The sequence below is a fragment of the Trachurus japonicus genome, chromosome 7 (genome assembly GCF_045865225.1).
Source record: "Trachurus japonicus isolate A0001 chromosome 7, Traja_1.0".
Classification (NCBI taxonomy): domain Eukaryota; kingdom Metazoa; phylum Chordata; class Actinopteri; order Carangiformes; family Carangidae; genus Trachurus; species Trachurus japonicus.
The window spans coordinates 15,620,769-15,648,750 of record NC_140913.1 but is presented as its reverse complement, the minus strand read 5'-3'; the positions used below and the strand labels follow the sequence as shown (position 1 = coordinate 15,648,750).

At 41.6% G+C, this 27,982-nt stretch overlaps 1 protein-coding gene across 2 annotated transcripts; it reads right to left on the bottom strand.

The window, feature by feature from the left end:
* Positions 1-255: 255 nt before the first annotated feature.
* On the bottom strand, positions 256-27,651 carry ephb2a (eph receptor B2a). 2 transcript variants are annotated; one of them, XM_085781448.1, is made up of 16 exons: positions 27,424-27,651; positions 12,327-12,391; positions 11,251-11,935; positions 8,524-8,679; positions 7,643-7,978; positions 7,408-7,532; positions 7,127-7,289; positions 6,767-6,875; positions 6,451-6,515; positions 6,179-6,301; positions 5,348-5,595; positions 4,877-5,092; positions 4,099-4,248; positions 3,396-3,589; positions 3,139-3,294; positions 256-1,029 (listed from the first exon to the last, which is right to left on the bottom strand). In XM_085781448.1, exons 1-16 carry the CDS (start codon positions 27,515-27,517, stop codon positions 921-923), a joined length of 2,994 nt encoding a protein of 997 aa, XP_085637574.1. In that variant the 5' UTR covers positions 27,518-27,651; the 3' UTR covers positions 256-920. The 2 variants fall into 2 exon arrangements, with proteins under 2 accessions (XP_085637574.1, XP_085637573.1); XM_085781447.1 differs by having other exon boundaries at positions 257-1,029; positions 6,451-6,518.
* Positions 27,652-27,982: the final 331 nt, after the last annotated feature.

Here is a 27,982-nt window from a genome sequence, read left to right as displayed (position 1 = left end):
TCCAATTTAACTAGGACAGTAAAACCACAGTGAACTTGTGTCTAGGTAGCTGATGAAGCGGTGAAAACATTCCAGATACAACGTACGCTGCACAGCAGAGCGTCGCTCAGCGTCTTCCTGTGCGCTTTTGCTCCTCAAAACCGAGAAGACACTGATCTGACTATGCATATGTACCTCACAAACCCCTACTTCAGATCATCTGAACCATCACTGTTTTTTTTTACCTTAGGGATCAGGTACTTAAATTAAGGTGTTCCAAGTTTTTTACGCTCTAACTAATTAAAACACCTTGCAGTCAAATCTGGAGGACCATTATCACTGTGTAATAGAGCAGTAGCCAGCCAGGTCAGTGCTTTACGTGCTTCACTGAAAACAATGGGTGCTGCCAGGTAATAATGTCATGTATTTAGCAAAAGGGCTTTTAAAAGAATTCTACCACTACTTTCATTCACTCTCATTCATTTTCAACAGTGAGTCTTGTGCGTCAAAGTGCAAGGGCAAGTTTGGAAACTTGACTTCTTATTGAATGTTTCAACTTGGTGGCAGTGGAGCCAAGTGTGCTGTGTTACCATTTAAAAAAAATAAATTCAAATGACAAGGTGTCCCATTTAAGTAGACATGGACTGAAGTTTGAAGACTGGGTCTAGAGATGGCTGTAAACTAGAACATCAAACCCACAAGCATAACTGTTACCTGGATATTAAACAGCTACAAGAAAACTACCAAACATCTGTGCTGTGCTGCAAACTGATGGAACCTTCTGGAGAGAGTTCGGAGGGAGGGACAGTGAGCTGAGGTCGGATCGAAGTCAGTCTGTGTGCAGGTCCTCAGCCTTCCTCAGAGGTTCCAGGAGGATGCAGGGTTGGTGGCTGCTGGGTTTTCTGTAGTAAACAGAGCCTGTGCGTTCCTGGTCTGTGAAATCACACTTCCACTGAAGTGATCTGATTCATCTGGGCTCTCATGGACTGGATGCTGTTGAGGATCTTTTTCTGGTGGCCAGCTAATGTCACTCCCACTCTGAGGATGTCCCTGGAAAAGAAACCATGTGTCAGGTCCACCTCAGTAACACAAGTGTAAAACTTTATCATCTCTTTTAAAGCTGAAGTAAGCGATCCGGTCGTTTTGGCTAACTTCTTGTCAGCCGATGGAGTTAGCAGTCCCCGTCCTCGTCCCTACGTCACCACATGCACGCGCATCCCTTGGCTGCACACACAGAGAGGACCGCCCCTTTATGCCGTTCTCTCTCCTCATTGGATAAAGGTTGTAGGATACAAGGAAAGTTTTCTCCTCGGCTTACAGCAGAGCAGAGTGACTGACAGACCCGTGTTTCAGACCAAACACTCTATATAAGTGATTGCCGTCGGAAGATATAACTATTTAAGACTTATATTAACACAAATATTCCGCTTACTTCTGCTTTAAGACTTCCAGTTGTCTGGATGCTGAAATACTTGTCTAAATGTCAATTTATAAGACTTCTTAGCTACTACAGCACACTAGCAAACGGCTGTTACACACAGTAACCTGTCTGGACTTAAAGTCTTTGAGTGCCTTCATGGAAATAAACTAAACTTTCAAACCCGGGAGCAACTTAATTTGAAATTTATTTGTGATTTATATGTTATCATATGATATATATGAATACATTATAATTATATGTGTATATATCTGATATAGTTATGTCTGATATGTGTAGGTCTGCTACACAGTCCATCACAGATCTAGGGAGAATGAGCAGAACGTTTCCCTTTACATTCACTAAAAAAACAGACAGCAAAACTAAAAATGCAATTTCTACCACAATGAAAATAATAGCCTACCTGTTATTGTTATGATTATAGTTAGTATTATAAAGTAATGACAGAGATGATACCATATCATACCAGTAATTTGCTCAAGCCTGGTGAAATCTGAACACTATGCAGACAGGGCTTAGACAGCCCTTAGTACTCAGGGACTAGTGTCTGTGCCCAATAAGGTGTGGCATGAACATGGCGCCTGTGGAACATGTTGATTTTCATTTCAGTGCACATGTTTAACACGTTAGAGCAGACATCCCACGAGCCACACGAGTCGCGTGGCTCTCCTGTCACGGTTGCATGCCGTGATTTTGAGATTTAGCCTCTCACTAATTTTTAATGTGTGTTAATGCATGTGACCCAGAAGAATCAGACAGAGCACTGACATCATATCAGAAATGTTCCCATAGCCTACACTGCAAAAAACTCAAAATCTTACCAAGAATATTTGTCTTATGTCCAGTCAAAACAAATCTCATTATACTTAAAATAAGACTCATCACATTAAAAGTAGATTGTTTTTAGACACTTTTTACATCTTTCAAGCATATTTTCACTTAAAATAATCTGATAGTGGGGCGGGTTTTTCTTTCTTATTACAAGCACAAAAAAAACTTGCTTCACTGGCAGATTTTTCTACTTATTTTGAGTGAAAATTTGTTTGAAACAAGTGAAAATTATCTAAAAACAAGTTAATTTTTAGGTGATGAGTCTTATTTTAAGTGGAAAGAGTTTAGTTTTGACTAGAAATGAGACATTTTGACAAGAAATAAGACAAATATTCTTGGAAAGATTTTGAGTTTTTGCAGTGTACAAACAGCACTGCAGCAGAGATGCACCCGGTGTGAACATACTCTTGTTCTTCTCTGCAGTAGCTCAACAAACTGCCGCCATGCTCACGCCACGCATCCACTGTGCTCCAGGCGTATGTCCATGAGTATGCAAGTGCAGTGACTCAGCCCGTGATTGTAGGAGGCAGATTAAGTCTGAGAGGAAAATATGCAGATTCTCCTCAGGGCTGACATAACTGTCAAAACCCATCTGCATGTTCTTGGGAAAACTATATTTACAGTTGCTGTGTAATTATAATCAAAGATCTCTCCACCCATGTTATCATTACTGTTACAACCCAAGCTCTAGCCCTATATTAGATGTTAATTTCTATTGGTACATAACAAACATACATTATGTCATAAACACTACTGTTATCTTAACCCTCCCTTCAATTATAAGTACTCTTGATGACATCCAATAACAAACTAGGATCTCTGCTTTATGTTTTAAATAACATCTAAGTGACAAATAATGATTTGTGTGAAGTAGAATAAATCTAACATACTCCATTGTCATTTGAGAGACCACATCAAAGCTGGTGAAGCCTTCGTTCACAAAGTTCTCCTTGTACTGGCTCATCTTAATGGCATCCAGCCAATCATCCACTGTGCTGAAAGAGGAGAAGTCTGGAGTGCTACGATCAAGCAGAGGTAGGTGAACACTGGTGGACAGAGAGAAGACAAGAACAAGAACAACATCAACAGCCTGTGAGAGGGTTGGTTTGTTCACAGCGTTAAATGATGGAGGTCCTTCCTGCTGTACCTTGATGACAGTGGTGTCATGGCCTTGAGGCTGTTTGGGTTGCGGATCATCTTGTCCAAGGTGCTGACAATCTGGCTGAATTTGGGCCGGTTGTTCCGGTCTTTTTGCCAGCAATCAAGCATCAGCTGATGCAGCGCACTGGGACAATCCATAGGGGGCGGCAACCTGTAGTCCTGCTCTATGGCATTGATGACCTACAAAAATCGATGCAAATACGAACGATGACTATCCGAGAACTTCACTAGAACATGCAAGACCTTGTTTCAATGCAAAACTGCAATTAGCAGGTCAGACACATTGCACGAGAACTGTAGTGAAATGTACACGTAAGGGCTTTGAACATTTGAGCTAAACCACATTATTGGTCATTTCCTGCAGAAACTGACCTCCACAGTGTGCACTGCATGGAGTTGAAAGACAAGATTATGTCTACCCCTAATGTCTAAAATCTTCTAAGACTGTTAAATCAGGGCTGCATGAAAAAATAAAAATTCATAATGTGATTATATGGGCAGATATTGCGATATGCGACATGCAATGTGTGAAAATTGTAATTTTTGCTTTTAATTTTCTCTTTTTTAAATTTTTGTTTGTGATTTTGTACAAACAATGGACTGTAACAAATCACTGAAGAAACAGGGCTTCTGACTACTTTGAAAGTGTGAACAGTGCTAAATACTGTTTGGTATTAGTTAGTACTCACATCTTGATTGCTCATGTCCCAGTAGGGCCTCTCTCCATATGACATGACCTCCCACATGACAATGCCATAGCTCCAGCAATCACTGGAGGAGGTGAACTTCCTGTACTGGATGGCTTCTGGTGCTGTCCAACGGATGGGAATCTTTCCTCCCTGGAAAAGAGAGTTTGGAGGGTCAACAGTGGCTCCTCAACCTGTAGGGTGTCCCTCACTCTAGTTAGTACAACCAACAGGGACATTGTGTCACTACTAGTGACAGAAGATATGTCACTTCCAAAAGAAAAAAAAACATATTAACAACATTATTAACAATATTTGGCTGGTTTTAGGCTTATTCAGGATTTGATGGGTTGTCCAGGTTATACAGGTCAAAGGATCTTCACTCATCCTTAGAGACAGGCTGGTGTTTTATTACTAAGGTCTTTATAGAAACCTACTGACTTTTATTTTTATTTCATCATGTAATCTATAACATGATTTGATGTATTTCATTTACTTTTAAATTATGTCTTTCAATTGATAATTTAATTTTAATTTTTCTATCTAATACAACCAGGTTCTTTTTAATGCTCCCTATACTTGATTATTCATTCAGTGAACACAGACAAATCAATTTTATACTATTCACTGTGATGTAATTCAAAAAGAGAGTGAAACTGCTTCTGTGTGAAACTTCTTTCGAGTTCTTTGTGAAAAGCTCAAGAGGCAACTCTTTGCCACGAACATTTAGCAGCAGTCAGGAGGTCGACCACTGAGAGAAGAGTCTGTGATGTGGACTCACCAGTGCACTTGTGTAGGTGGGGTCAGACGTATCATCCTCAAGAAAACGTGACAAGCCGAAGTCAGACACCTTGCACACCAGGTTGCTGTTCACCAGGATGTTCCTGGCGGCCAGGTCTCGATGGACATAGTTCATGTCACACAGGTACTTCATTCCAGCTGCTATACCTCGCAGCATGCCCACCAGTTGGATCACTGTGAACTGCCCATCGTTTTGCTTTGAGAAAGAAACACCAGAGAAGTGTTTTTACTTTGTGATGAATAAATTACTTACTATAGTAATATGGTTATAGAGTATAAATTCCTTGAAACAATCACATTAGATTTCCTTCTGGTAATCTGTGCTCAGCATCATAGCTTGTGTCTACAATTATTTGGAAACAGAATAATCATTTTCATGGCTATAATCAACATGACCCCCAAAAGATGAAGAACCTTTCCTCTGACTTTTTTAAGATACACAAGTTTTTACCCTGAGGAAGGAGTCGAGCGATCCGTTCTCCATGAACTCAGTGATGATCATCACAGGGCTGCTCTTGGTCACCACCCCCTCCAGGTGGATAATGTTGGGATGGTCGAATTGACCCATGATTGATGCTTCACTGAGGAAGTCGCGCCTCTGGCGCTCAGTGTAGCCGGCTTTCAGAGTCTTAATAGCCACGAGGATTTCTCTCTTTCCAGGCTGACGGAGATTTCCACTGCACACCTCCCCAAACTCACCTGAGCAGACGACAGAAGTAGTCAGCGGAAGGTTATTTGCATTAATCTTAAGATTGTACTTAGTGCTCCATGCCATCATCAGACTTGTTGTAATCCTGACTAATAGGAATTTAAAACTTTGAATCTTATTCACTACTCACCATAAACTGAATAAGGATCCAGTTTTTATCATCATAGCATAGCCCATTGTCCACTGACATAGACATGATTAGCAAAGACCTCAGGATTCATCACTATGATTAATGGTCTAAAATTTCTGTTTTGATTATATCAGGTCTAATAAATCTACACAAAAATAAGAGAGATTTGTACATTTTTAATTCTTTATATGACAAAAAACGGGAAACATGTTTTTTTTTTTATATTGTATGTTTCTGTATGCCTATGGTAGTTCACAGAAAAAGTTGTTCATTTTGTTTTTCTCATTTTACCGAGTCACTATTGGTCACTGAACAGACCCTGGCGTATTAAATGCTGAGTACCCTCAGACCTGCAGAAGAGTTCCAGTAAAAGATCCTAACCCTAACCCTGTCCTCTCAGCTACTTGGCATCAGTTCCTTTTTCATCCATTGTTTTCCCTTACCTGCACCAATCACTTGTTCAATCTTGACACAGGAAATGTCAATCTCCTTGGCAAACTCTCTGACTGCTTCATTGGGGTCTTCGTAAGTGAAGGGGTCAATGTAGATCTTCATTCCTGGTGACACTTGAACAGAGAGAGGAGACAGCAGCAGTTAACTAACACATAAACACAGAGCAAAAAGATGTGGCATTTCATTTGCATACAATCAAACATCTGTGATGTCACTGTGTATGATTACAACATACTTCAAAAGTAAAAAAAAAACTACTTACTATGGCCACTGGTGTAGTGTTGCAGTTTGTCTGTGTACTCAGATTCTGGTCTGTCTGAATTTCTCCTGCTGGGGACAAACACACTTTTCAACAGATCCATGAATTGATCAACTCCAAGCACTAATGAAGCCCACGTGACATGAATGGAGCTCAACAAAAAGCTAGAAAGAGAGCCTTAAATTTTAACTATTTTTCTTGATGCTGATGTGCATGTGAGTGCCTTAAGTTCCATGTTTCTTCTTATTATGACTAATTATTATGGATACTTTTATATCTATTAAATATGTCATATGTACCTGTAACACTTCTGACTCACCTGCGGCAGACAATTATGAAGACAGTGATGGCAATGATGAAGACGACCCCTGCAGCAGCAGAACCGATGATGAGGGGCAGCTTCTCCTGGATACTGGAGTTGTATTCCTCTACAGGTGAAAAAATAGAAAAGCAATAACTGTGTCTGATTTTTAAATACAGCCTCAATCTATGGCTTCAGGTGGTGAAAGTTCAGGTTTTTTTTTTCAATGACTGAATCATGTAAAAGCACTTTCATATGTGTAAACTTGAACCTTTGACTTTATATCAAAGGGGGGGGGGGGGGGTAAAAGCAAAATAACTCCCCCTCAACAACTACACTAGGCAAACATGTTTACATTTAGCTGCCTGCCAGTCCTACCTTCAGTCATGGTTTGGAAGTACATTTTGCCACTGAAGCGTCCAAATCCAGCGACAGTCCGAGCCCGAACCTGAAAGGCATAGATCGTTCCGGGCTTCAAGTTTCGTATGACTGCAGTGTTGGTTTGACTCCTTGTTAGAGATGAGTTCCACTCTGCCTGGTTCTGAAATACATGCAGCACAAATAATTAATCAGAAAACTATAAATGAGCAGTAAGACTGTCACTGTCACTGTCTAATGTGGGGGAAGCCTGACCCTTATTATCAGCACTGATACAGTACCTTCTCATAGTACTGCAGTTCATAGTCCAGGATGACTCCATTGGGCTGATCGGGCTGGGACCAGGACAGTGTGATGCTGCTTGGGGTTCTGCTGACCTGGTGGATGATGGACACTGCTGATGGTGCTGAGAACAAAACAAGCGCAGGGTTAGAGTAAATACTGAAACTACTGAGACAGAACCTGGACCTATTCACAATAACAAGTCATCCGACTGAAACGCTGACTTAACCTCACCGGCCTGGTTGGTGGTGATGTTGACAGATGCGTACTGTGGCGAATAAGGACTCTGGTCGGACACTCCATTGACAGCTTGTATTTCAAAGGTGTACTGCGTGTGAGCCAAGAGGTCGCTGATGTGGACGTGAGTGTCGGTCAGTCCCAGCTGACGTGGGACAAACTGCACATTGTCTCCGCAGCGGGTGCAGCCACCACGCCCATTGCCACAGCTCTTACATATGATGTTGTAGACAACGTCCTCTCGACCACCAGAATCCTGTGGTGGGCCCCACTCCAGTCTAAGAGAGGTCTCATTCACTATGGAGATGACGTTTTGTGGAGCTGATGGAACAGCTAAGAAAGAAGGGGGGAAAAGGCATTGGTGATGAACTGTAATATACAGTATCCATCTGCTTCTTCTGGGTTTATTAAAAAAAAAAAAACTCTCCATTTCCTTTAATATGGTACAATACATGAATAATCCATCTCAGCATCTCATTGCACTTATAATTTGCAAAAAGCAAAAACAAGAGTATCAGGACTTATTTCGCTCAAATTTTCTAAACATGAAGTTCAAGTGTCTGAAGGTCGTGGAGGTATTATCTGCTCCATAAAGGAAACCAGTGGGGATATCCATGTCAGTCTATCTCCCAACATGGTATTCGTAGTTGTTTAATCCAGACCACAAACAAGCAATCCATTCAAATTCCTGACTGGTCTTCTGTCTTTTAACATAGAAATAATCTGTATCACAGCATAATAGCATAAAGCTCAAATTATGTGCCACTAGTCCCAAAAGAAGGATAACTAATAATAAAATACTAATAAATACTAATAAAAAATATTGATATGTTAAATCTGTGAGTTTCTATTTGCCATTTGATGTACTGTATACATACTGGTGCAGGGCATCTGTGGAGGGTCGGAGTCAGTGCGGTAGTAGTTGTTGCGACAGACACAATTAGTTGCTCCCTCACTTGTGGTTCGACTGTTAATGGGGCACTGCAGACATTTGTGGTCTCCCTGTGCAGCCTTAAAGAAGCCTGACAGACAAGCTGTAAGGGAGATACAGGGTTGGGACATGGTAGATAGAAAATAGAACAATTATAAGGCTTAGGAACAAGATACTCATACAGAAAAACAAAACTCGGTAAAACCTAGTATGTGGCTGGACCTGAACTGTGACATCCACTGACGAAAATCATCAAACAGATAAATTAATGACAAAGACTGAGCTTTGATTTCACCTGTATCCATTTGTAAACACTCAGAAAGAAAGTTAGAAGAGACAGATTACCTGTCTTTTTTAGGGTCATTGTTTCAGGCTGCATTAAGTCCACACTGAATCTACCAGTTGAACTACTAGGGCTCACACTCAGTGTCGGACATATTTGCTTTTCTGTATCTAAAACAGCTTACAGCCTCTGTCTGAGATCCACAATAATTACGTCTTTATTTAATTAATCTCCATAACAGACTTTAATCAGAGACAGGACAGATATTTAGAGTAGCCTAAGTCAAAGCCCCTTAGTGATGACCCCCTCCTGTGTCTGATATTTAGTTGCCTCCTTAGGTAATTTTGATGATGATAATGATAATGACTGATGTTATTAAAGCACTTCACAATGAGCCTCATCTGTATATAATAGTGCCCCTGGCTTCCCTGCAGTTCATGAACAACAGGGAAAACACATGTGCATAGTAGACTGTGGATCAGTACTCCACTGAGAGGCGGTGGAAGTATCATCACTCAGTCAGTCAGTAAGTCACAGACCTCCGTGAGGTTAAGGACGGCCCCACCTTGTGGTGCAGCTAAAAAGAAAAAAAAAGAAACAGGACCTAATCAACTCAATCAAAAGTGCTTCTTTGTCTTCAAGGCTTTTGGCTGCTTCAGTTTGATTATTTAAGTCCTGTGTTCAAGCTTTTTCATCTCTACATTTTCCACAACAGTGCATATGTCTAGTCATGATAGCCCGGTGTCTGCATCTCATAAAGGTCAGTTCATTGAAGTGACATGTACTGGGACTCCCTCAGATGCTGTCAGTTCTGTTGTCCACAGAGTCGGTAAGACATGAAAGAATGTAGAGCAGAGGGATTACACAAAACAGGAAAGAAAGAATATAGCCGGCATTACAGGCTTTTTGGAGACCAAAAACAAAGGACTTGTCTAATTCCTATGACAGAACAAGATGGGGCATGTGACTAAAACATTTGACATGTTGAAAGAAGCCCATTGAGGCTAATAATGAATTCAGTTTAGAGCGAAGGCTGTCACTGTCAACTTCTAAATGACTACTGAAATCATCCAATACACTACAGAAACACAAAATATGATTGTTTGCCTCAGAATTTGCCAAAGCTTGGTTGGTTGGTTCATATTTTAAATGACTCAGGATAAACAAGGATGTAACCTGAAACTAGTCTGAGTGGTGGAGGGATACAACCACAAAGAGGTGATTCTAGTTCTTCATTATTCATGCCTTCATTCATTTCATATTCATTCATATTTAATGTATCTGTATCTGTCTCTTTTCTTGGATAACTACGACCTGGATGAATCCTCACAGATATCTGCCTTGATTCCGGGGGAGCTGTTTCACACCTGACCATTTTTTCCACTGTCAAAAGAACTAAATCCAAAATTTAACAGGTTGTCTATATTTTAGGTATATGGATGCTATTAAACTTTTACTTACATTCAGATTACATCCGTAAATGTGACAGTCAAATAATAGTGCACATAAAGAAACCAGAATGTCTCCTGGTCCTACCATTTCTATACAACAGGAGGAGCTAAATAAAACTGGAGAAAAAGATTAACAAACAAACTGCAGTGGCAAGTCCACTGTGAATTAAATTATATTGGAGAGCATACTGTTGCACCTTTGCATGGACTGTGTTGATCTTGGCTCTGAGATATCTGAACACTAGACACTAAGAAGATTTCCTCCAAAGAAAATTCTGCCTAATCATTAGTTCCTATGATTGTTCTTCAGGAGGAAACTAACTTGTCAAAGTTAGAATTTGTAGCAACAATTTGCAAGAAGAGAAGTAATACATTATCTGGAAGAAGTGTAGGGCACCAATATTTTGACCATGACTGTATTTATAAAAAAGTAGAGACCCAGGAGAGGAGGGAGGTCAACCATGTACCTGACATAAGAAACCCCAGCCACATTGGAAAATGAGAGACACTTTCACCATGGCTGTCTCTTGTTTTTCCCAGACTGTGTACAACCTCCAGCTCTGTCACCACAACCAGCCTCAAGCTGCAGCCTCGGCAACCTTCATTTACAGTATTGGACTGAACCTTTTTTCACTACCCACTGTCTCAGTGTCTGCTCTTGGGTCCCAGAGAAAACCGTATTGTCACAGAAAGTTCTTGATTAGATATTTACTTTCCCAGTGCATCATCAAATTACTGTATCCTTATGCGTCATTAAATTCTTCTGGATGGTAAGACTAATTTTGGTGTTTCATAACTGATAAAATGTTTTGACAAAAATCAGTGCGGCAGGTATTTCACTACAGTAGATATGTGAAAACTTGTTATTTAGTCTAATTATCACATTATCAATAAAATTTCACTTCACTTAAAGACATGTTCAGCACTGTCAGGCTCCTACCTCTGCAGGCTGTCCCATTGTCAACTGCTTCATACCCAGCTTTGCACATGCAGCGGCCAATGGGTACCATCCACTCCCCATCCCCATTACAGTACAATTTAATGGGTACATCCACCTCTTCCCCATTGGGAACACACACCCCTCTGGCTGCCACCAGCGAGGTGCTCTCTGCTCCAGACAGAGTCTCAGGAAAGACGGCGCCATTCTGGATTACCCTGGGACATTTTCTGTAGAAGACTTTAACAGCAATGAGTGACATGCAGGCACCATAATCCTGGAAAGCGAGGTAGAAGCCATTGCGCGAAACAGGTCCAAAACTCCGTACTTCACTGTTAATCTTCATGATGCGACCGCCAAGATCAACCTGAGAGAAGCTTTCATCGGCTGCTATAGTATCCACTTTCACCCAGGGGTTCTCCATCCATGCGGGGGATGATTTAGTAGCTGTGTCTGAGTCAGACTCATAGTAGTACAGGTTGAACGTCTCCTTGCAGGACCCAGGGACGTTGGGTATAGAGCTGCAGTCACGCACTGAAAACTTCATCTGGACATGGATGCGCTGGGCACCACGGCGGCGGATATATTTAGTGCGAACCCAGTTGTTCTGGCTGCTGTCAAAGACGTTGCACACCTGGTATGTTCGTATGGTGTTCATGTGTTCATCATAGCCGCTGACTTCTTCCCACTAAGGGAGAAACAAAGAAACAAAACTACTGTAACAAACACCACACTCAAGTGCAGAACTGCAAATGTTTTCATAGTACAGTAAGTTATTCTCCAAACCAAAACATCAGCACACATCATTTATCTTTAACTCGTCTATCTTTGGTAAGCCAAGATCACATCATATCTGGAACAGTAGCATCTGACAGTGATCACCAGACAAGTAAAAGAAAAAGAAAAAATTAAAAAACAAATACATCAGTATGCATCCTAGTGTATAGAGACAAAGTTGGCACAACATGTATCGGTTTCCAGCTGTCGATCAAAATACATGTTTTGAGAGTAAAGGCACCAGGCCGGCTGCCACAATAAGCACACCATCTGTTCCTCACAAGTTGATTTATTAAACTCACCCCCTGTGATGGGTGGATGGTCCAGCCCAGTTCTGCAGTTGCTGTTGTTGAGTCCATGAGAACTTCTGCAGAAGACAGGGAAGAAAATCCAATCATGTTTCCTACTGCACAGAATGTATAAAGAATGGTCTTTGTCATTATTCTGGGATACATGAGATCAAAGCACACAAATAGATAGATAGATACAGTAGATGTGTCTAATTTGTGAAATCTTATCACGCACACACACATGCATAGCATTTTTCTGTGTGATAATGTGAAATCAACTCTCATTGGTTCCTCTAACAAAACACGCCCCCCCAGACACAGTCCCCTACAGTCTGCTAAATTCCACAAGACCCTGACAGTTGCTCCACTAGCCTGGAGACATCTGCTCTTTTTATCCATGTGCATCCTGAGCCCATGAGACGGGGTCCATAATCTCAGTGCCATCCCCCCGGTAAAGAGGAGAAACGATGTCAAGTAAAAGCGAGCTGCTGTATCCAACACATGCTCAATTATTTACATCATCCTGAGAGTAGAGGACGTTAGTGGCTGCACAGCTCATGTGTTTCAATCTGTTTTTTAATGAAGTTGAAGTTTAAAAAATAAAGTGATTAAAACCTAAAATCTTACTTTGTTTCATAAATTCACCCCTTTAACAGAAAAGCATTCGTTTGTATTTGTCCTGTTTTCTTGAAAACAAGATTTCCATGAAGAATATACCAACTCACTCATTTGCAACATGTTGTGTTGTTCTTTGCTGGGAAATTAGTCTACAACAACATCATCTAAAGTAAATATCAGTGCTCATGTTGAGAACTCTTACACCTCTCTTAGGATAACCTCCATAACATAAGTGATAACTAGGGGGCTGTCCCATTTCTCCACACTTGGCTCAGTCTGTTTATCGGTGTGGCTCCAAATCCAAATCAAACAGACAGACAGTTTAGACAGACATCTTACTTTAAAGCAGAACTATGCAGGATTTGGGCTGTAATTATTGTGGCTCAGAGTCACTGTGATGGGGATATTTAAAAGCAATCGGGACACACTTGACAAGTGCAGCCTGTGCCGTTGCGCACAGCACACTAGCACAACTACTACACACACACACACAGCAACAGTTTTAATAAACGGTGCTGCTGGATCACCGCGTGATTCGCAGTAACCGCACTGACGCCGGCGCAAATCACGCGAGATTTGGACGGACCAGGAAGAGGAGCTTCGAGAGGCTTCCGCTACAAACAAGCTTAAAATACCACACTTATGGGTCTTTTTTCGGGACAATGTACGCAATTTGACACACAGCACACACACCTCGCGTTTTGGAACGAGCATCATGTGTGTGTATTTGGATGTTTTTTTGTGTGTGGCCGTATTAGCGTTAGCTCCGTGTTAGCGTTAGCTCCGTGTTAGCATAGCGTTAGCTCCGTGTTAGCGTTAGCTCGGTGTTAGCAGGGCTTAGCAAACAGCAGTAAACACAAGCACGTGTAGGGGGGGTGGAGGAGGTGGCGGCGGCGAGGTTTTACGACAGTGACATGTGCCTCCCAGAAGTGTGGGGGAGCTCTGGAGAGGGAAAAAAAGAGAAACCAACGAAGGAGCGAGCTATTTCCGGCCGACTTGCAAAGTTCTGCTTTAAGTGACAGAAACCAGAGTCATTGATGCCTAAAGATGTGTCAACATAAATGAAACATTTTTTTCTACTCATTTCAGCAATATAGAGTCCACTGTAGGAGATGATCACCTTCACAATCTAATGTTCAACTTAGATCAACTATTTTGTGGATCAATCAATAGTTTTAATCATTCTTGGTTAAATCATGATAATTCATTTAATAATTCATATTTTCATGAATGTTTGCATTGATCAAACTTGGTTAAAGTTATTTAATATTCTACTTCAATGGCAGTGAACGACATACAGAAATAGAGCAGCAGTGGCTGAGACTTCACGACTAAATGCTGAATCCCATTATTTCCCATAATACAACAATCTTTTTGAGATCCTCTCTTCATGGGTCAGACTTTGTTTCTTCGAAGACTTTGAAACAGAATTAGGCCTAATTCTGTCTGGTTTGAACTACTATCATTGTGAGTGTGACACCACAAATTCTACTGTCTGGGGAGAGATTGTCTGAAGGTCCTGAATTCAAAGACACAGAAGCCGCCAGGAGGAAGTTATTCAAATGACTTCGACTGAAGAGGTTGAGGACACTTCATGACAGTGAGTTTGAATGGCCATGTCATTGAAACGCTCCTTTAAAATATCTTAATCTCTACATTAATCTGGAAAGTGTTTGCGATTAGAAAAGCATGTGGAGCCAGGATTTGTCTGGGTCCTCACAGTGGCAAGAGAAATAGTGACACTGGTTGCTGGTTTTAATTCTTGGACTGGTCAGATAAATATAAACAGAAAACAGAAAAGCCAATCTCCTCATAAATCACAAAACACGATGTTGGATGTACTACTGTAGGAATTAGCTTTTTTATTGCAAAAAAAAACATTTCTAAAAGTTCACTGAGTGTTTTTAAAACTTATTTTGAAGCTGCACTCTTTCATTGTTGAAAGGAGTTTAGCTGTGGTGTTTCTAATGTAACAGCACCATGCAAAGTGAAGGAGTGCTTCCAATACACTGAGCCTCACCTCCATTACAGCAAGCAAACACATCATTCAGTAACTATAAAGCAAGGCCCGATGTGTAATTAATTAGAGGATTACTGTTAATGAGAGGTAGATCAGTGGTGTGAGAGAGAGCGAGAACCAGGGCAGAGCAATAAGCCAAGAAGATTGACAACAAGGAAGTTGGAAAGGACTGTGTATCATCACTTGGGTGTGTCATTGTCAAGTTTGCTGTGCAGTTTTTCTTGTGTTACGGTCACTTTTGTAGGTGAGAAGGGGGGCTGCCATATTGTGTAATGTTTTGATTGGTTGCCTGGTTACCTGGCCGCTTAAGTCTGACGTGAGCGGAACGAGCAAGGGAATGCTGGGAAAAAGCCAAAAGCGAGTCTCGTGAAGCAACGAGGCTGCTGCCCCAGGGAGCTGACGCCGAATCCCCTCCACCGCAAGATTGAATTATCGTTTTAGTTATTGTCTCGTCTAAACACAAATGAACTGACAAAGCCACGACTGCGTGACGACGGACGGAGGTCGATACACGCAGGACGCTGGAACTGGTGGCCGGCCCGGTGCCACTGAAGCTGGACGCCGGTCTGCCATGACAACCTCGCAGACCAAGCTACAGGTGGGGAGCGGAAGCAACCGGTGAGTCGAACATTGTACGATATGGCAGCAAATCCCACAAGGCTCCAGGTTTTCAACAATAGAAGTATGTGCACCTGTGTCATCCCTGTAGCCTAGACTGGTTAGAGCCTTAACTGTAAAACTTTACTTGCCAGGGTGGCGTAGGTCGCGACACTTGCCTATCTGTACATGTAAGTCACCACTAGCCAATAGGTTTTTGCTACGTCTTTCCACTTTCCCTCTAGGGTCGTCAGTAACCATTTTAGCCAAAAACTTTGCAGTTGATAGTGACTCAGCAGTTGCTGGGCAGAAAGGACAGACTGGGCAACCACTTTGACTATCAGCCACATTGATCCCTTCGACCACACAGCAGCTTTAAGGCAGGTCAGGCTATTACTAGTGATCACAGTTAGTCTACAAGATATGAATGAAAGTGAAGTGTGTACAGTATTTTTTCCAATTTTATAATAATGTAAGCAGAACCGACCGGTGAACTCGTACCAGATCGAACTGCACACAGCCCTGCATGCTGTTCTCTCTCCTCATTGGATAAAAACTGTAGGATACGATAAATGTTTTCTCCTCGACTCAGAGCAGAGCAGAGGGACTGACAGACCCGTGTTTCAGTCCAAACACTCTATGTAAGTGATTGCTGTCGGAAGATATAACTATTTAAGACTTATATTAACACAAATATATCACTTACTTCTGCTTTAATATAGTGCGTGCTATAGCTTTACCTTCATATTAAAAGTGCCAGTGCTGTATTGTTTTCCATGTCAGACTGGCATGCAGGCATCCACTGTTGAATCCAAATGGCCCATTTTTCCGGCTGCTCGCTTCCGATTAGTATCAGCAGTGATTAATAAGGAGCTTGGAGGGAGTGGCGAGCTAGGTGTCAGCGCCGCTACGAAACAGGAATAAAGAGGCCAGAGCACTGACCCGTGGCCAATTCCCACAGACTTATCCAAGAAGGAAGCAGAGGCAACAGTGGAGACTCGAGATCCGAATGTTTCTCTGTGTTAAAGGGGTATACAGCCCATTGTGTTTCACGCTGTCGTTTTTTGCTCTTGCTGCCTAAACCTAATGTTTTCTGATAAAATGATTTAAAAAAACAAACAAAAAGAAAGGATCATATGCAATTTGGCAAACTTTAGACTGGGTAAACAGTCATTCAACTTCTACAGTCTCTGTATAAACAAACAGGAATGTCATGTTTTGTGTGTGACTTGCCAAGGGACTGCAGATGCACTAAGCTAACACTGATACAATGCATCAAATGGTAACATTTACATTTAATATTGTACAAATTTTTTACAAATAAAATGAAATCAACAAAAACTAAAATTATTATTTTTCAATAAATATTTATATGAACACAACAACACAAGCAGCCACTGAACAGAGATATATGCCTCAACAAATGGTCTAAAAGCTGTACGAATCAATATTTAAGTATGGTCTGGCACGGAGGAAATATGACCCATACTTTCAAAGCGGACGTGCGTCATCATACAGATCTCCATGTGAAACAGTAGGAGAGACACAGCCCGAGGGGGAACCGGGACACAACGGGAGAAGCAGGTAGGAGAAGCGGGTCCGAGCTGTGCGCCACTTCTCCCACAGGACTAATCATAGTTAAGGGCGCACTCACACTAGGGCCAGTTGATCCGTGCCGTGCTGAAGCCCAAATGCCCCCCCCCCCCTGTCCCCCGCTGGCCCGCACTCACACTACCTCGAACCCAAGCGTGCTCAAGCACGGTTGCCTCCGACACAAACGTCATCACGTTGATATAACAACACGGCGGATGCGCTCTGACTGCTGAAAGAACGGCGCTTTGACCGGTTGTCATGGTTATCTTGAAGTTTAATCAAAGCGACGTTAACTAGCGATGTTTAAGGCGCGACGTAATCGTTAAGTGACTGTTGTTTACATGCGGCTGTAGACACGTGGTGGAGAACGAGCCCGCAGCGCATTACGTGTGCGCATTCCTGGCCAAGCGTACCGTGCCCAAGCACACCTCTCCCAAACGTGCCGGGCCAGGGAAGTGTACCGTGCTCAGGCACGGAACGCTTGCACTCACACCATTAATAGAATCCGGACTTTAGGGGGCAAACGTGCTTGGGCACGGTACGATTGCCTAGTGTGAGTGCGCCCTAAGTCTCTGCTGGTATATAATGTTCACTTCTTTCTTGGGCAAGTAAGGTAATGATAACACTGCAGCTAAGTCAAGTAGCTTGTCCACCTCTTTAAACTCCTGCCATCCAGCAGGAGACTCCAGTGCATCCAGGCAAGATGCACTGGAGGCAAGATGCACCGGATCGCTTACTTCTGCTTTAACAGTCAAAAACTGACAAAATCAGGGTTTTACTTTTCATTAAACATAATAGTAAGAACCATAAAGTAATGAAACATAACCCAAAATCATGTCATCAAGTGAGAGATTTCATACAAACATTAAAATGAAACATGTCCAGTACATTTATGACACATTATTACAACAGGGACCAGTAGCAGGACTGTCTGCTACATGTCCACTCTTTTTCATTACGTCTTTCAGACAGACACTGCCACCTGTCCAGCACGGTGCTGTCAAACTGGGACACATTGGTTACACTTGGCTAAGGGATGAAACTGTAGCTGTTTTTAGAAAAACACGATCACCAACCAAAGCATCTTGCATGGCAAGTCAGTGGCTACAACTCATTCTCTGTCACCTATGTGCGTGTGTGAGCTCTGTGGTCACATGACATTACTCTGAAGAGAAAGATCAACTCCTCTGACAGAGAGTACTAGCAGTCAGTTGCCTTTTTAGCAGGTTTAGTCATTTAAAAAAATCTGCTATTATCCATATTAACTTTGGTGTAAAAGGCTTAGAGAAGCTTAAATCTCCAAAGCAGCTGTTACTCTCATGTTTTGAGTGACACAACAAATCCACACTCTAGAATTGATCAAAGATTTATTTCTGTGCAAAGCCTGCTTTTCATTCACTTTTGTGTGCTGTATTTAAGTTATTGCGTATTAATTCAACACTTATTCCTATGTCTGCTTTAGGAAAAAAAAAAACATATATGTAATAAATAGATTATATGCTGTCATGATGGCAAGGCTCAGTGTATCAGAAGTGCTCCTCTACCTCAACGTGTACAGCATATTCCAATGCAAGTGTCACCCCATTTGTTTACATGGAAACACGCCTGCAAAGTCTGTGATCTACTTTCTGGTGAAATCTGAATAATCTTATTTCAAACACATATGATTAGGTCAAAATGCAACTGATTTCCATCCACAGTGATGTGAGGTTAGTTTTTGACGGAAGAATATACTGTAGGTGGTAAACACTTACTGACGTGACCTTTGGCAGGAAATATCAAGGTAATCACAAGTAAACACAGTTCACTTCACACGGTGAATGTCAAGAGTCAGTTCAGCTGATGTGTGTGGTTGTTGTATGGCTGAAAAGACACAACAATCACCTTTTTTTCACTGTTGTTTAAATTATCCAGTGACTTAAGTTCTGCACAATCACATTTTAACTAGAAATCTTTTAGTTTTTCTTAAATGTTGCTGTATCGTTTTTTTAAAAGATGTAGTGCTAGCTGTCTGTAGGCTCTGATGCATCACTATATGACACTACTGCACTGTAGGAGGTGGGACAGCACACTGACGACAGACTGGCTGGTCAGGGATTCATCCGACAGCAACATAATCAGCCAAAACATTAAAGCAAAAGATTCTGATAGTGGACATATTGTCTGCTCTACTTATTATGTATACCATATTGTGTTCATATGTTAATATTTATGTATTTAATACATGTATTATTTGTTCATATATATTTTTGGTAACTATGATGTATGTTTATAGCCCACTTTATTCTTAGTGAGGCAGACAATATACTGATAATACAATAATTGCATCTTTATTTAAAATCACTGATTGATTGATAAAAACTAGACATTTTTGGGCAATTGAGTTCACCTTACTGACAGTTAGCTGGGATACTGAGATAAACAGATTTTAACAGCACATAGAGAGATGGATATGTCATGGTGAGAAGAGAGAAGTGAGAGGAGAGAGGACCACACAAGTTAATATGTTTGTTAATAATGAACAGCGGAGCATTTAAAATGCAGACGGGTTGCTATTGGCTGGTGCTGCTGATGGCAGCTGAAGCAGGGAAATGGGGACAGTGTCGGCTGGCGCGAGCGGGGGCAAGCGCGGGGGTGCAGCCATATATGTTGCCCTTGTTTCGTCACTAGACATTCGTCATGGCAGCTCCACAGTCTCTGCAGTTTGAACACCACTGACTTGACACAATATGTTGCTGGAAATCAGCCGACGGGAAAGCAGTCCTGAATGTCAACACTAATGAAGTCCTGCACAGTCTGGAACCGATAACAATTCTCACTGGCTGTAGCTATAATTCAAATGAATAAGGTCTATTTGGGGACAGATTTCTGTTTTACTAAAAACCTGTGTTGGATGCTCTTTCTCATCATTCACTCTCTTTCTCTGTCCAGTAATGGCTCCATCTGTCCGACTCCTAACACTCCTGCAGTATATACGTATATATATTTAGAGAGCTCTTGTTCTGCCTATTACTGCATGATTCAAAGAAAAGTAGGGCAAAGAGGAGGAGAGAATGGGCCAACTAAGTCCAGCTCACATAATCCTTGTAGGCTGTGCCACGCTTTGTATGCCACGCTGGATTAAACCCATAGGGATACATCAGCGAAATTCACTTTGTTTCCTGTCAAAGTGCAGCCTCCATGCTGCTTTCAGCACCATGTTCACACTGAAAGACAGAGCCCCGTGTTATTCTCACCATCCTTCCTTCATTCGGTATCAGACATTGTTTCATTTGAATCTAAATCTTGAAGTCAACTCACAGTGTGGATATTTTCAGTCTGCTTTGCCAATGCCATATCTCGTTCTCTAATGGATTACTATCTGGGTAAAGTCGGTAAATGCCCCTGGGCGTCAAGGAATCCCACAGGCCTTAAAAGCCCCAGGTGTTCTGTCAGTATAGGCTAGGTCATAATTTGATTAATAGAGGATTTGTTTACTCAAATGTTAAACAACACGGACTACACCAGTCAAATTAAGTATTCAGATATACTTTAAGCATCCTGTCAGAAAGTAAATGATATGAAATGTTAAACATAATAATTAAATATTAGCTTTTATAGCTTTTCCCCCTTATTCTGATATCTATTGATAACTACAGTGAGCTGTTGGATAACACAGTTACCGTTGTACAGTGCAGAAACTGGACTAAATCTTGTGATCTCCCGTCCCAAGGAGGGCAATATGGTTCAGTAGAGTCACAGTTGGAGAAATATACAAAAGTGCTTGTGAAGAAATGTCACGGCAGCCAGAAGTAGGGCATGGAGTGACTAAAGGTGGATCAAATTCCCTTCCCCAAAATTCAGTCATTGTTTATTTTTTGCACAAATGATGATGTAGACAAAAAAAAAGGCTTGATGCTCAACAAGTTTTGATCTGTGCGGTTCAATGGGGCTCACTTTGGCAGAAGTCTGGTACCTGTGACCATAAAAGCCCTAAACACTGTGCCTCACCAACAGAACCAAGTCTTGTTGTTGAATTGTTGTGTTTTGATTTATTTTATTGTATTGTACTGTGTCATTGTTGTGTTTATTTTATGTCAGTGTGGTACAGTGTTATGGAAAAGAATTTCCTTCAAGGACAACAAAGTCTAACTAAGTTAAACTACTGTAACAAAATGTTTATCATGAGTAATAGATAGTGCAGTAGATAAACAGTTTAGAGTCCATTGTCCATTTGGATTGATTAACTGTTAGGTTGGTTGGTTTATTTAGCTAGTAGTCTTGCAGCTTGGGTGAAAAAACTGTTTTTCAGCCTGCTTGTGCTGGCTTTGATGTGTTGGTATCGTTTACCTGAGGGCAACAGCACAAACAGGCTGTTATGGGGGTGTGGGGTCCCTCATGACTCTCATGGACTTTTTGAGGCAGCGCTGAGCTCCTCCAAACTGGGCAGCTGAGCGCATCACCCTACTGAGGCCTTGTGGTCTCTGTTCGTACAGCAGACTCTCGATAGTCCCCCGATATAAGGCCCTGGTGATTGGTGGACTCAGTCCATATAGGCGCTGTTGCGTTTTTGCAACCACCACTGTCATGTGAGCCTCCCATTTCAGGCTTTCATGGATGTTCACCCCCAAGTACTTTTCCACCCTCACCACTGCAGCACCATTGATGGTAACAGGAGGTTGTGGGTCCCTCATCAGCCTGTAGTCCATGATGACCTCCTTGGTCTTGAGGACGTTCATCAGGAGGTGATTCTCTTCACACCACTGCTCTAGATGGGTCACTTCCTCTCTATGCTGATTCATCACCTCCAGTGATCAGCCCCAGCACTATCGTGTCATCTGCAAACTTCACAATGGAGTTTGAAGTGTGTGAGGCCACACGGTCAGCAAATAACATTACAGTTCTTGATGTCAGGCTGGAAGTACTGTATATCCGCGCCCGCAGTTCATGCAGTTTATTTTCTGCCAACAAGTCGCCCTCCCTCCTCACGGCGCCATCTATATGTGGCTCATTAAAACTACATGTTACTGTAACCAACAGTCACTTCCAAACTACTGCCAAGATCCTGATTTTAACTACAAGTCATCAGTTAAAAATGATTCTGTCAGTTCAGCTAATGTAGCAAATATTTGTCAGTAATTTAATTTGTTACTAAACAACACATAATGAGCTAATACAGGAGGTATGTTGTTAATGGTAATATAGCATGTGTTACTGTCATAACTACCTGGGTTAATTAGGCCTTAAAAAAAAGGCATGTGGTTATTATCTCAGGAAATGAGCTGTTAGGTAACAAATTGACAAATTAGCCACACAATTAAAACATACTTCCATTAATATTACTAAAGACATTTCTTGGACTAGCTGCTCCACGGTGGACGCAGTCTGGCCATTGATGTGACACTGCTTTGGCTATCTGTCACGATGAAGCGACCACAGGCCAGTGAAGAACTGGGTCATGGGCTGTTTTGATGTTTGATTTTTTTTTTTCTGTCACTGCTCCCACAGGCGAAAGAGGACTGTGCCTTTCCTAACACTGAATATTGATTGGCTTAGATAAGTGACTTCCACTGAGAAAATGTCACCAAAGGGCAGTGAGGCCATGCTGGCTTCTCTCCAAGAATAATCAGCATTGCCTGGGAGGGCCAACATTAGTCTGAATCATACTTCTAAAATTCAACTGAGCCGTGAATATTTATGTTTTGTGTGAGAAAATATAAATTATTATGACACTGCAGCTCCTGTGTGCAATTTCCAACAAAATATTTAACATGTTGTATTTGTGAAAACACTACTGTCTCATCCTTGAGCCTCTGCATTGGTTAGCTGACAACTGACAGTTGGTGTTGCTAGGAGACAAACTGACAGCCTCTGTCACAAACATTTTATCTGTCTGTCCCATGGTCTGTCCTTTATAAAATTCATTATTTGGGAGATACCACTGTGGTGTTGCACCTACCTGGGCTGTGCTGGCCACATGTGGTGTTTCTGTGAGTCTGTGTCTGACTCCATGGCATAGGAAGTCAAAGTGTGTCAAAAACAGTGTTGCTGAGGTGACAGACACAGCAAATGCCTGGATGCAGCAGATTTGAGAAAGGGGAAAGATTTTCATGTTTCGGACTTCTGACTGTTCACATTATCAGATGACTCAGACAGTTTGATTATAGAGTGGTGAGACTGTAGCATTTGGCATTGACGTTTGTTTGGTTTACAGCCACATCAGCGTCTGGATCATTTCATTATTTTTTTATATATCTAGTATATTTGATGACAGATTTGATGCTGATGGATGATACTGTCTGACAGTTGTCTGGGAAGAGATGTCCTCGAATCTGCAGAAGCTCAAGGGCTTAAAATCCTCCACATTTGTTTGGTTGGCTTCACATTAGTGGACATTTTGTGTAGATCTGTATGCAGTGCTTTTCATCAAAGAATTTGGGTGTGACTCTGGACTGTGACCTCAGCTTAGAGCTACATGTTAAGACTGTTGTCCAGTCATACTTCTACTAACTTAGAAGCATTGCTAAAATTAGATCACTTCTATCCTCCAAGAACACACAGAAAAGTCATACACGCACAGGTCTTATCAATCGAGCCATTGTTCAGCTCCAAATGATCAGAAACTCTGCAGCTAGACCAAAACCAAACTGTCAACACACATCACACACCAGTCCTGGCTTCGCTTCTCATCCCCTTTAAAGTTATTTTAATTCCAAACAAAGCACTAAACAACCTGGCACCATATACATCACAGAGCTTCTCACAACCTACTGTCCGAACAGGTCCCTCAGGTCTGCAGAAAAAGGCCTTCTCACCGTTCCAGAGTCCAGCACAAAAGGTGAATTTGCAGTCCTGACTCCTCGGCTCTAGATCAGCCTCCCACTGAGGATCAGGTCAGCTGATTCTGTTGTAGTTTTCAAATCGTATCTTACATACTTCTAAAAAATGGCATTTTTACTGTAAAAAATAACTCTTACTGTGCTGATTCTTTCATTTGTGCAAAGCGTAAACGTACATGTTTTTGTGTATGTGCATGTGTGTTCTGTATAAGCATGCACCTAATTTCTATGTTGTTTCTATGAATCCCATTTGTGTGTTGTCTAATAATTTTATTGTTTGGTTGACTCATTTTTTGGAAAGCACTTTGTGCGTTGACTTGAAAAGTGCTTTATAAATTAAAATATTATCATTATTACAGTATTACTGTATCACGGTGGACTTCATTCACTGCATCATGCACAGTTTGATCAGTCACTGTCACCAATTTGGGATGGACAGATAACCCAGCAGCCACATCATAGCAGTGGTGGTTCCCTGTAGAGATAGATAGATAGATAGATAGATAGATAGATAGATAGATAGATAGATAGATAGATAGATAGATAGATAGATAGATAGATAGATAGATAGATAGATAGATAGATAGATAGATAGATAGATAGATAGATTTGTGGTTTTGGTTCTACAAGATTGCTGACTTTTGTGTCACACTCTCAGTTTCGTAATCATAACAACCCAACAGACACCACTACAAAATGTCATGGCTTCTTTCCTAGCTCTTGCCCCATCACTCTGCCAAGTTTGGGTCAGTACTCATTATGTAATCCTGCTGACAAGTGAATAGACACGGACGAAAACATAACCTCATTAGCACAGGCAAAATTAAAAACTGCAATGTGTGAATATCTAATCTCACCATCATTGTGCCTAATCACATCTTTCCATTACTGTAACAACACAGGTACACAACAATTCAATTATGTGCAGCCCAGCTCCAGTTGGGAGGCAGCAAATAGGCCTGACACACTGTTGGATCAACACTAACACAACATGTGTGCCCTGCTGCTGCTAATGTGACCCTCCAGGTGAGAGTCAGTGTGAACACAGAGCACAGAAAGGTACTGATTGGTTGGCTTGTGTCTTGTGGTAACCCATAAATCCTCATGTCATCATCATCGCTTTATGAATATGTGAACATGAGTTCATTGTGTGGTACGACAAAGTAGAGAACATCACAAACATCACAGGTTTTTCAGCCTGAGCTAAATTACAGTAACTGGAAAAAGCTTCACAGCGTTTGGTGTCCTGATGGTCAGGCTGCATCTCCTCTATGAACCACAGTCACTCAAGCACACACACACACACACACACAGGAACGGGAATGAGAAGCAAATGTAGGCACCAATGTCTTTCTGAGCCTCACAGCAAACCTATCCGCTGCTAGTGGGAGGTGCAAGACAAGAGCTCCACCAACCAGGACAACTTGTGAAGTGCCATTGAGGGCATCCTCACTCAGCCCAACCAGGAGCAGCAGCGCCACGATGACCTCTGACGTCATCACCAGGGATACAGAGCAAGAGTGTGTGTGGACATGGTGATCTGTGGATTTCTTTGATGGTGGTGGTTGTGTTTCGCTATTTTGATTAATTTACTATCTTCTAACTAAATTGGTAAAGAGGGATTTACAATAATATGCTGGATGCTGTTGCAATAACAAAATGATCTCCAACGTTTCTCTCTCATCTGCAGCGTTTTCATTTGGGCTGTGTTGACAAAACCGATTCGCCAATTAAATTTGATCCTTGAAAAACCCAAATACACATACTGCCTGAACAGCAGAACACAACAACGCACTGCCACACTTATTTTTAAATATATTTTATAAGGGATTCAATTAAATCCCGGGTTGAAATGTATACAAAAAGTTAGGTGGCTTCAGATCTGACCACTAAATCATGTCATGCAAGAAAGCAAATGAGCAAAGAAGTAACGTATTGATTCATTTCCAAACGTAATCACGCATTGAGTAACATTCCACCTTAAATATGCATGACAGTTGCTGGTAGCCTCGGAGCTGCACAGTTAAATCATTTATTAGTAAAGATGAAAACTCTGTCACTGACACAAGTCAGGGACATGATAACATTCATCTGTTACGTTTGGACAGAAAGCTAGTTAGTCTACATAGCTTAGCCTGTTAGCTTAGCTTCAACTCTGCCTGCAACATATCTTACCACTGTGGCTTCATTTGCTCAACACAAGTAAGTAAATGTACCGGAACAGTTGTTTCATAACCTTTGAAACACAGGTTTCGCTCCAGTACGTGAACAAGCAGCACTGCACGTCTGCACATGAGCGACAGAAACATAGACACATTCCTAATGAAGTCTCTGGCAAGTGTAAAGGTAGATGTGTCTTGTATTAAAAACTATGAAGATAGTGAAGAGCTGAACAATGGCAAAGATATGTGTGCAAAAAAAAGCCATTTTCCTGATCACAGTGCAACATCAACAGTGAGACATAGCTAGTGAGGTTGGGTATGTGTTCATGTTAATTAAATTGTGTCACAAATACTGTTCCAATTTTTTCCACCCCAGGTTAATAGCCTACTACAGAGAGATTATACCCAGCATATGTTTGAGTATATCAACCCACCCACTCTGTCACTCTTTATAGGTCACCTGACTTCCTCTTTTGTTCCTGTCACACTTCATAAGTAGTTCATGAGTTGAGTATTTGTGAAGTGTTCCTTTACAGTAAAGTGGACTAACTGAGATATCATCGGGGTTGTTTGCTAAAACTGAGGTTCCTCATGTTGTGGATAGATAGATAGATAGATAGATAGATAGATAGATAGATAGATAGATAGATAGATAGATAGATAGATAGATAGATAGATAGATAGATAGATAGATAGATTGTGGAGGTTCCTCTCTCTGTACCTCACAGTGATAGATAGATAGATAGATAGATAGATAGATAGATAGATAGATAGATAGATAGATAGATAGATAGATAGATAGATAGATAGATAGATAGATAGATAGATAGATAGATAGATAGATTCCTACTCACAGTGTTTTGTTCACTGGTTCAAAATCAAACCAGACAATTATTCTACACAACCAGGCTGACTTTGTTCCATGTAGTGTCTTAAGTATTGTGCATAATTAGGCTATATGTATCAATATATTGGCTATATATACTAGGGCTAGGCTATATCATAGAGTTGTCTACACGTTAAGACTTAATGCAGTATCTAAGCCTGCTGCAAATGCACACAGATCTAAATACTGACAACAGACCGCCAGACTGAGTCCAGCGGAGAGGCGACGGTACTGCCGCCTGCTCCCGCGGCCTGCAGCCTGCACTGATGTCAGATAAACAGCCAGAGGGGCAGATGTAATAATAACCCGGTATAACATGTTGGCAGCTTTAGTTTCTTCAAAACCAAGTTAACACACCTCACTGTTTTTGTTTCCCTCCATTCACATTCAGAGACAAAGCTGAACGCCGGCTTACCTTGCTCAGCCCACACCGCCGGCAGTATCCACAGAAAACACAACAAGTCCAAAATCACTCCCGCCATCTCAGTGTAAAACGCCAATGCGTTCATCGCACAGCCGTCCAGCAGCGGGCCATTGACCGTGGCTTCATTCAGAGCTGCAGCGCATCCTCAGCCTCAGCCTCAGCAGCAGCAGCAGCAGCAGCAGCGGGGGGATAAAGGCTGAAGAGCTGCTGCTCAGGCCGGTTTGGGCGAAACCAATGTGAGGAAGGGGGCGGGAAAACAACGAAAAAAAAACTACACAACACCAGTGTCCCGCTGCATCATCAGCTGATCACAGGAGGGAGCTGAGAAGAGCTGCTCCTTCAGTCAGTCAACATCACAAGTTAGATCTGTAGCCTGCTTAAATATTATCATGAGGTAGTTTTACTTTCTATGTCTACTCATTCACATTTCAAAAGAAGCAACCTGTCTTCACTTTTCACATGAAAGTTTTACATTATGAAAACATTAATTGGCCAATAGCCTACTACAGTTTTGTTGTTGTTTTTGACAATTGCCAAAAACACATTTCAT

Excerpts from the sequence above, each read along its gene's own strand:
- ephb2a (XM_085781447.1), bottom strand. The coding sequence starts at position 27,517 with ATGAACGCATTGGCGTTTTACACTGAGATGGCGGGAGTGATTTTGGAC. Across the intron at positions 8,680-11,250 it reads CAATGGGACAGCCTGCAGAG|CTTGTCTGTCAGGCTTCTTT; the intron begins GTAGGAGCCTGA and ends TCTCCCTTACAG. Across the intron at positions 5,596-6,178 it reads TGAACAAGTGATTGGTGCAG|GTGAGTTTGGGGAGGTGTGC; the intron begins GTAAGGGAAAAC and ends TCGTCTGCTCAG.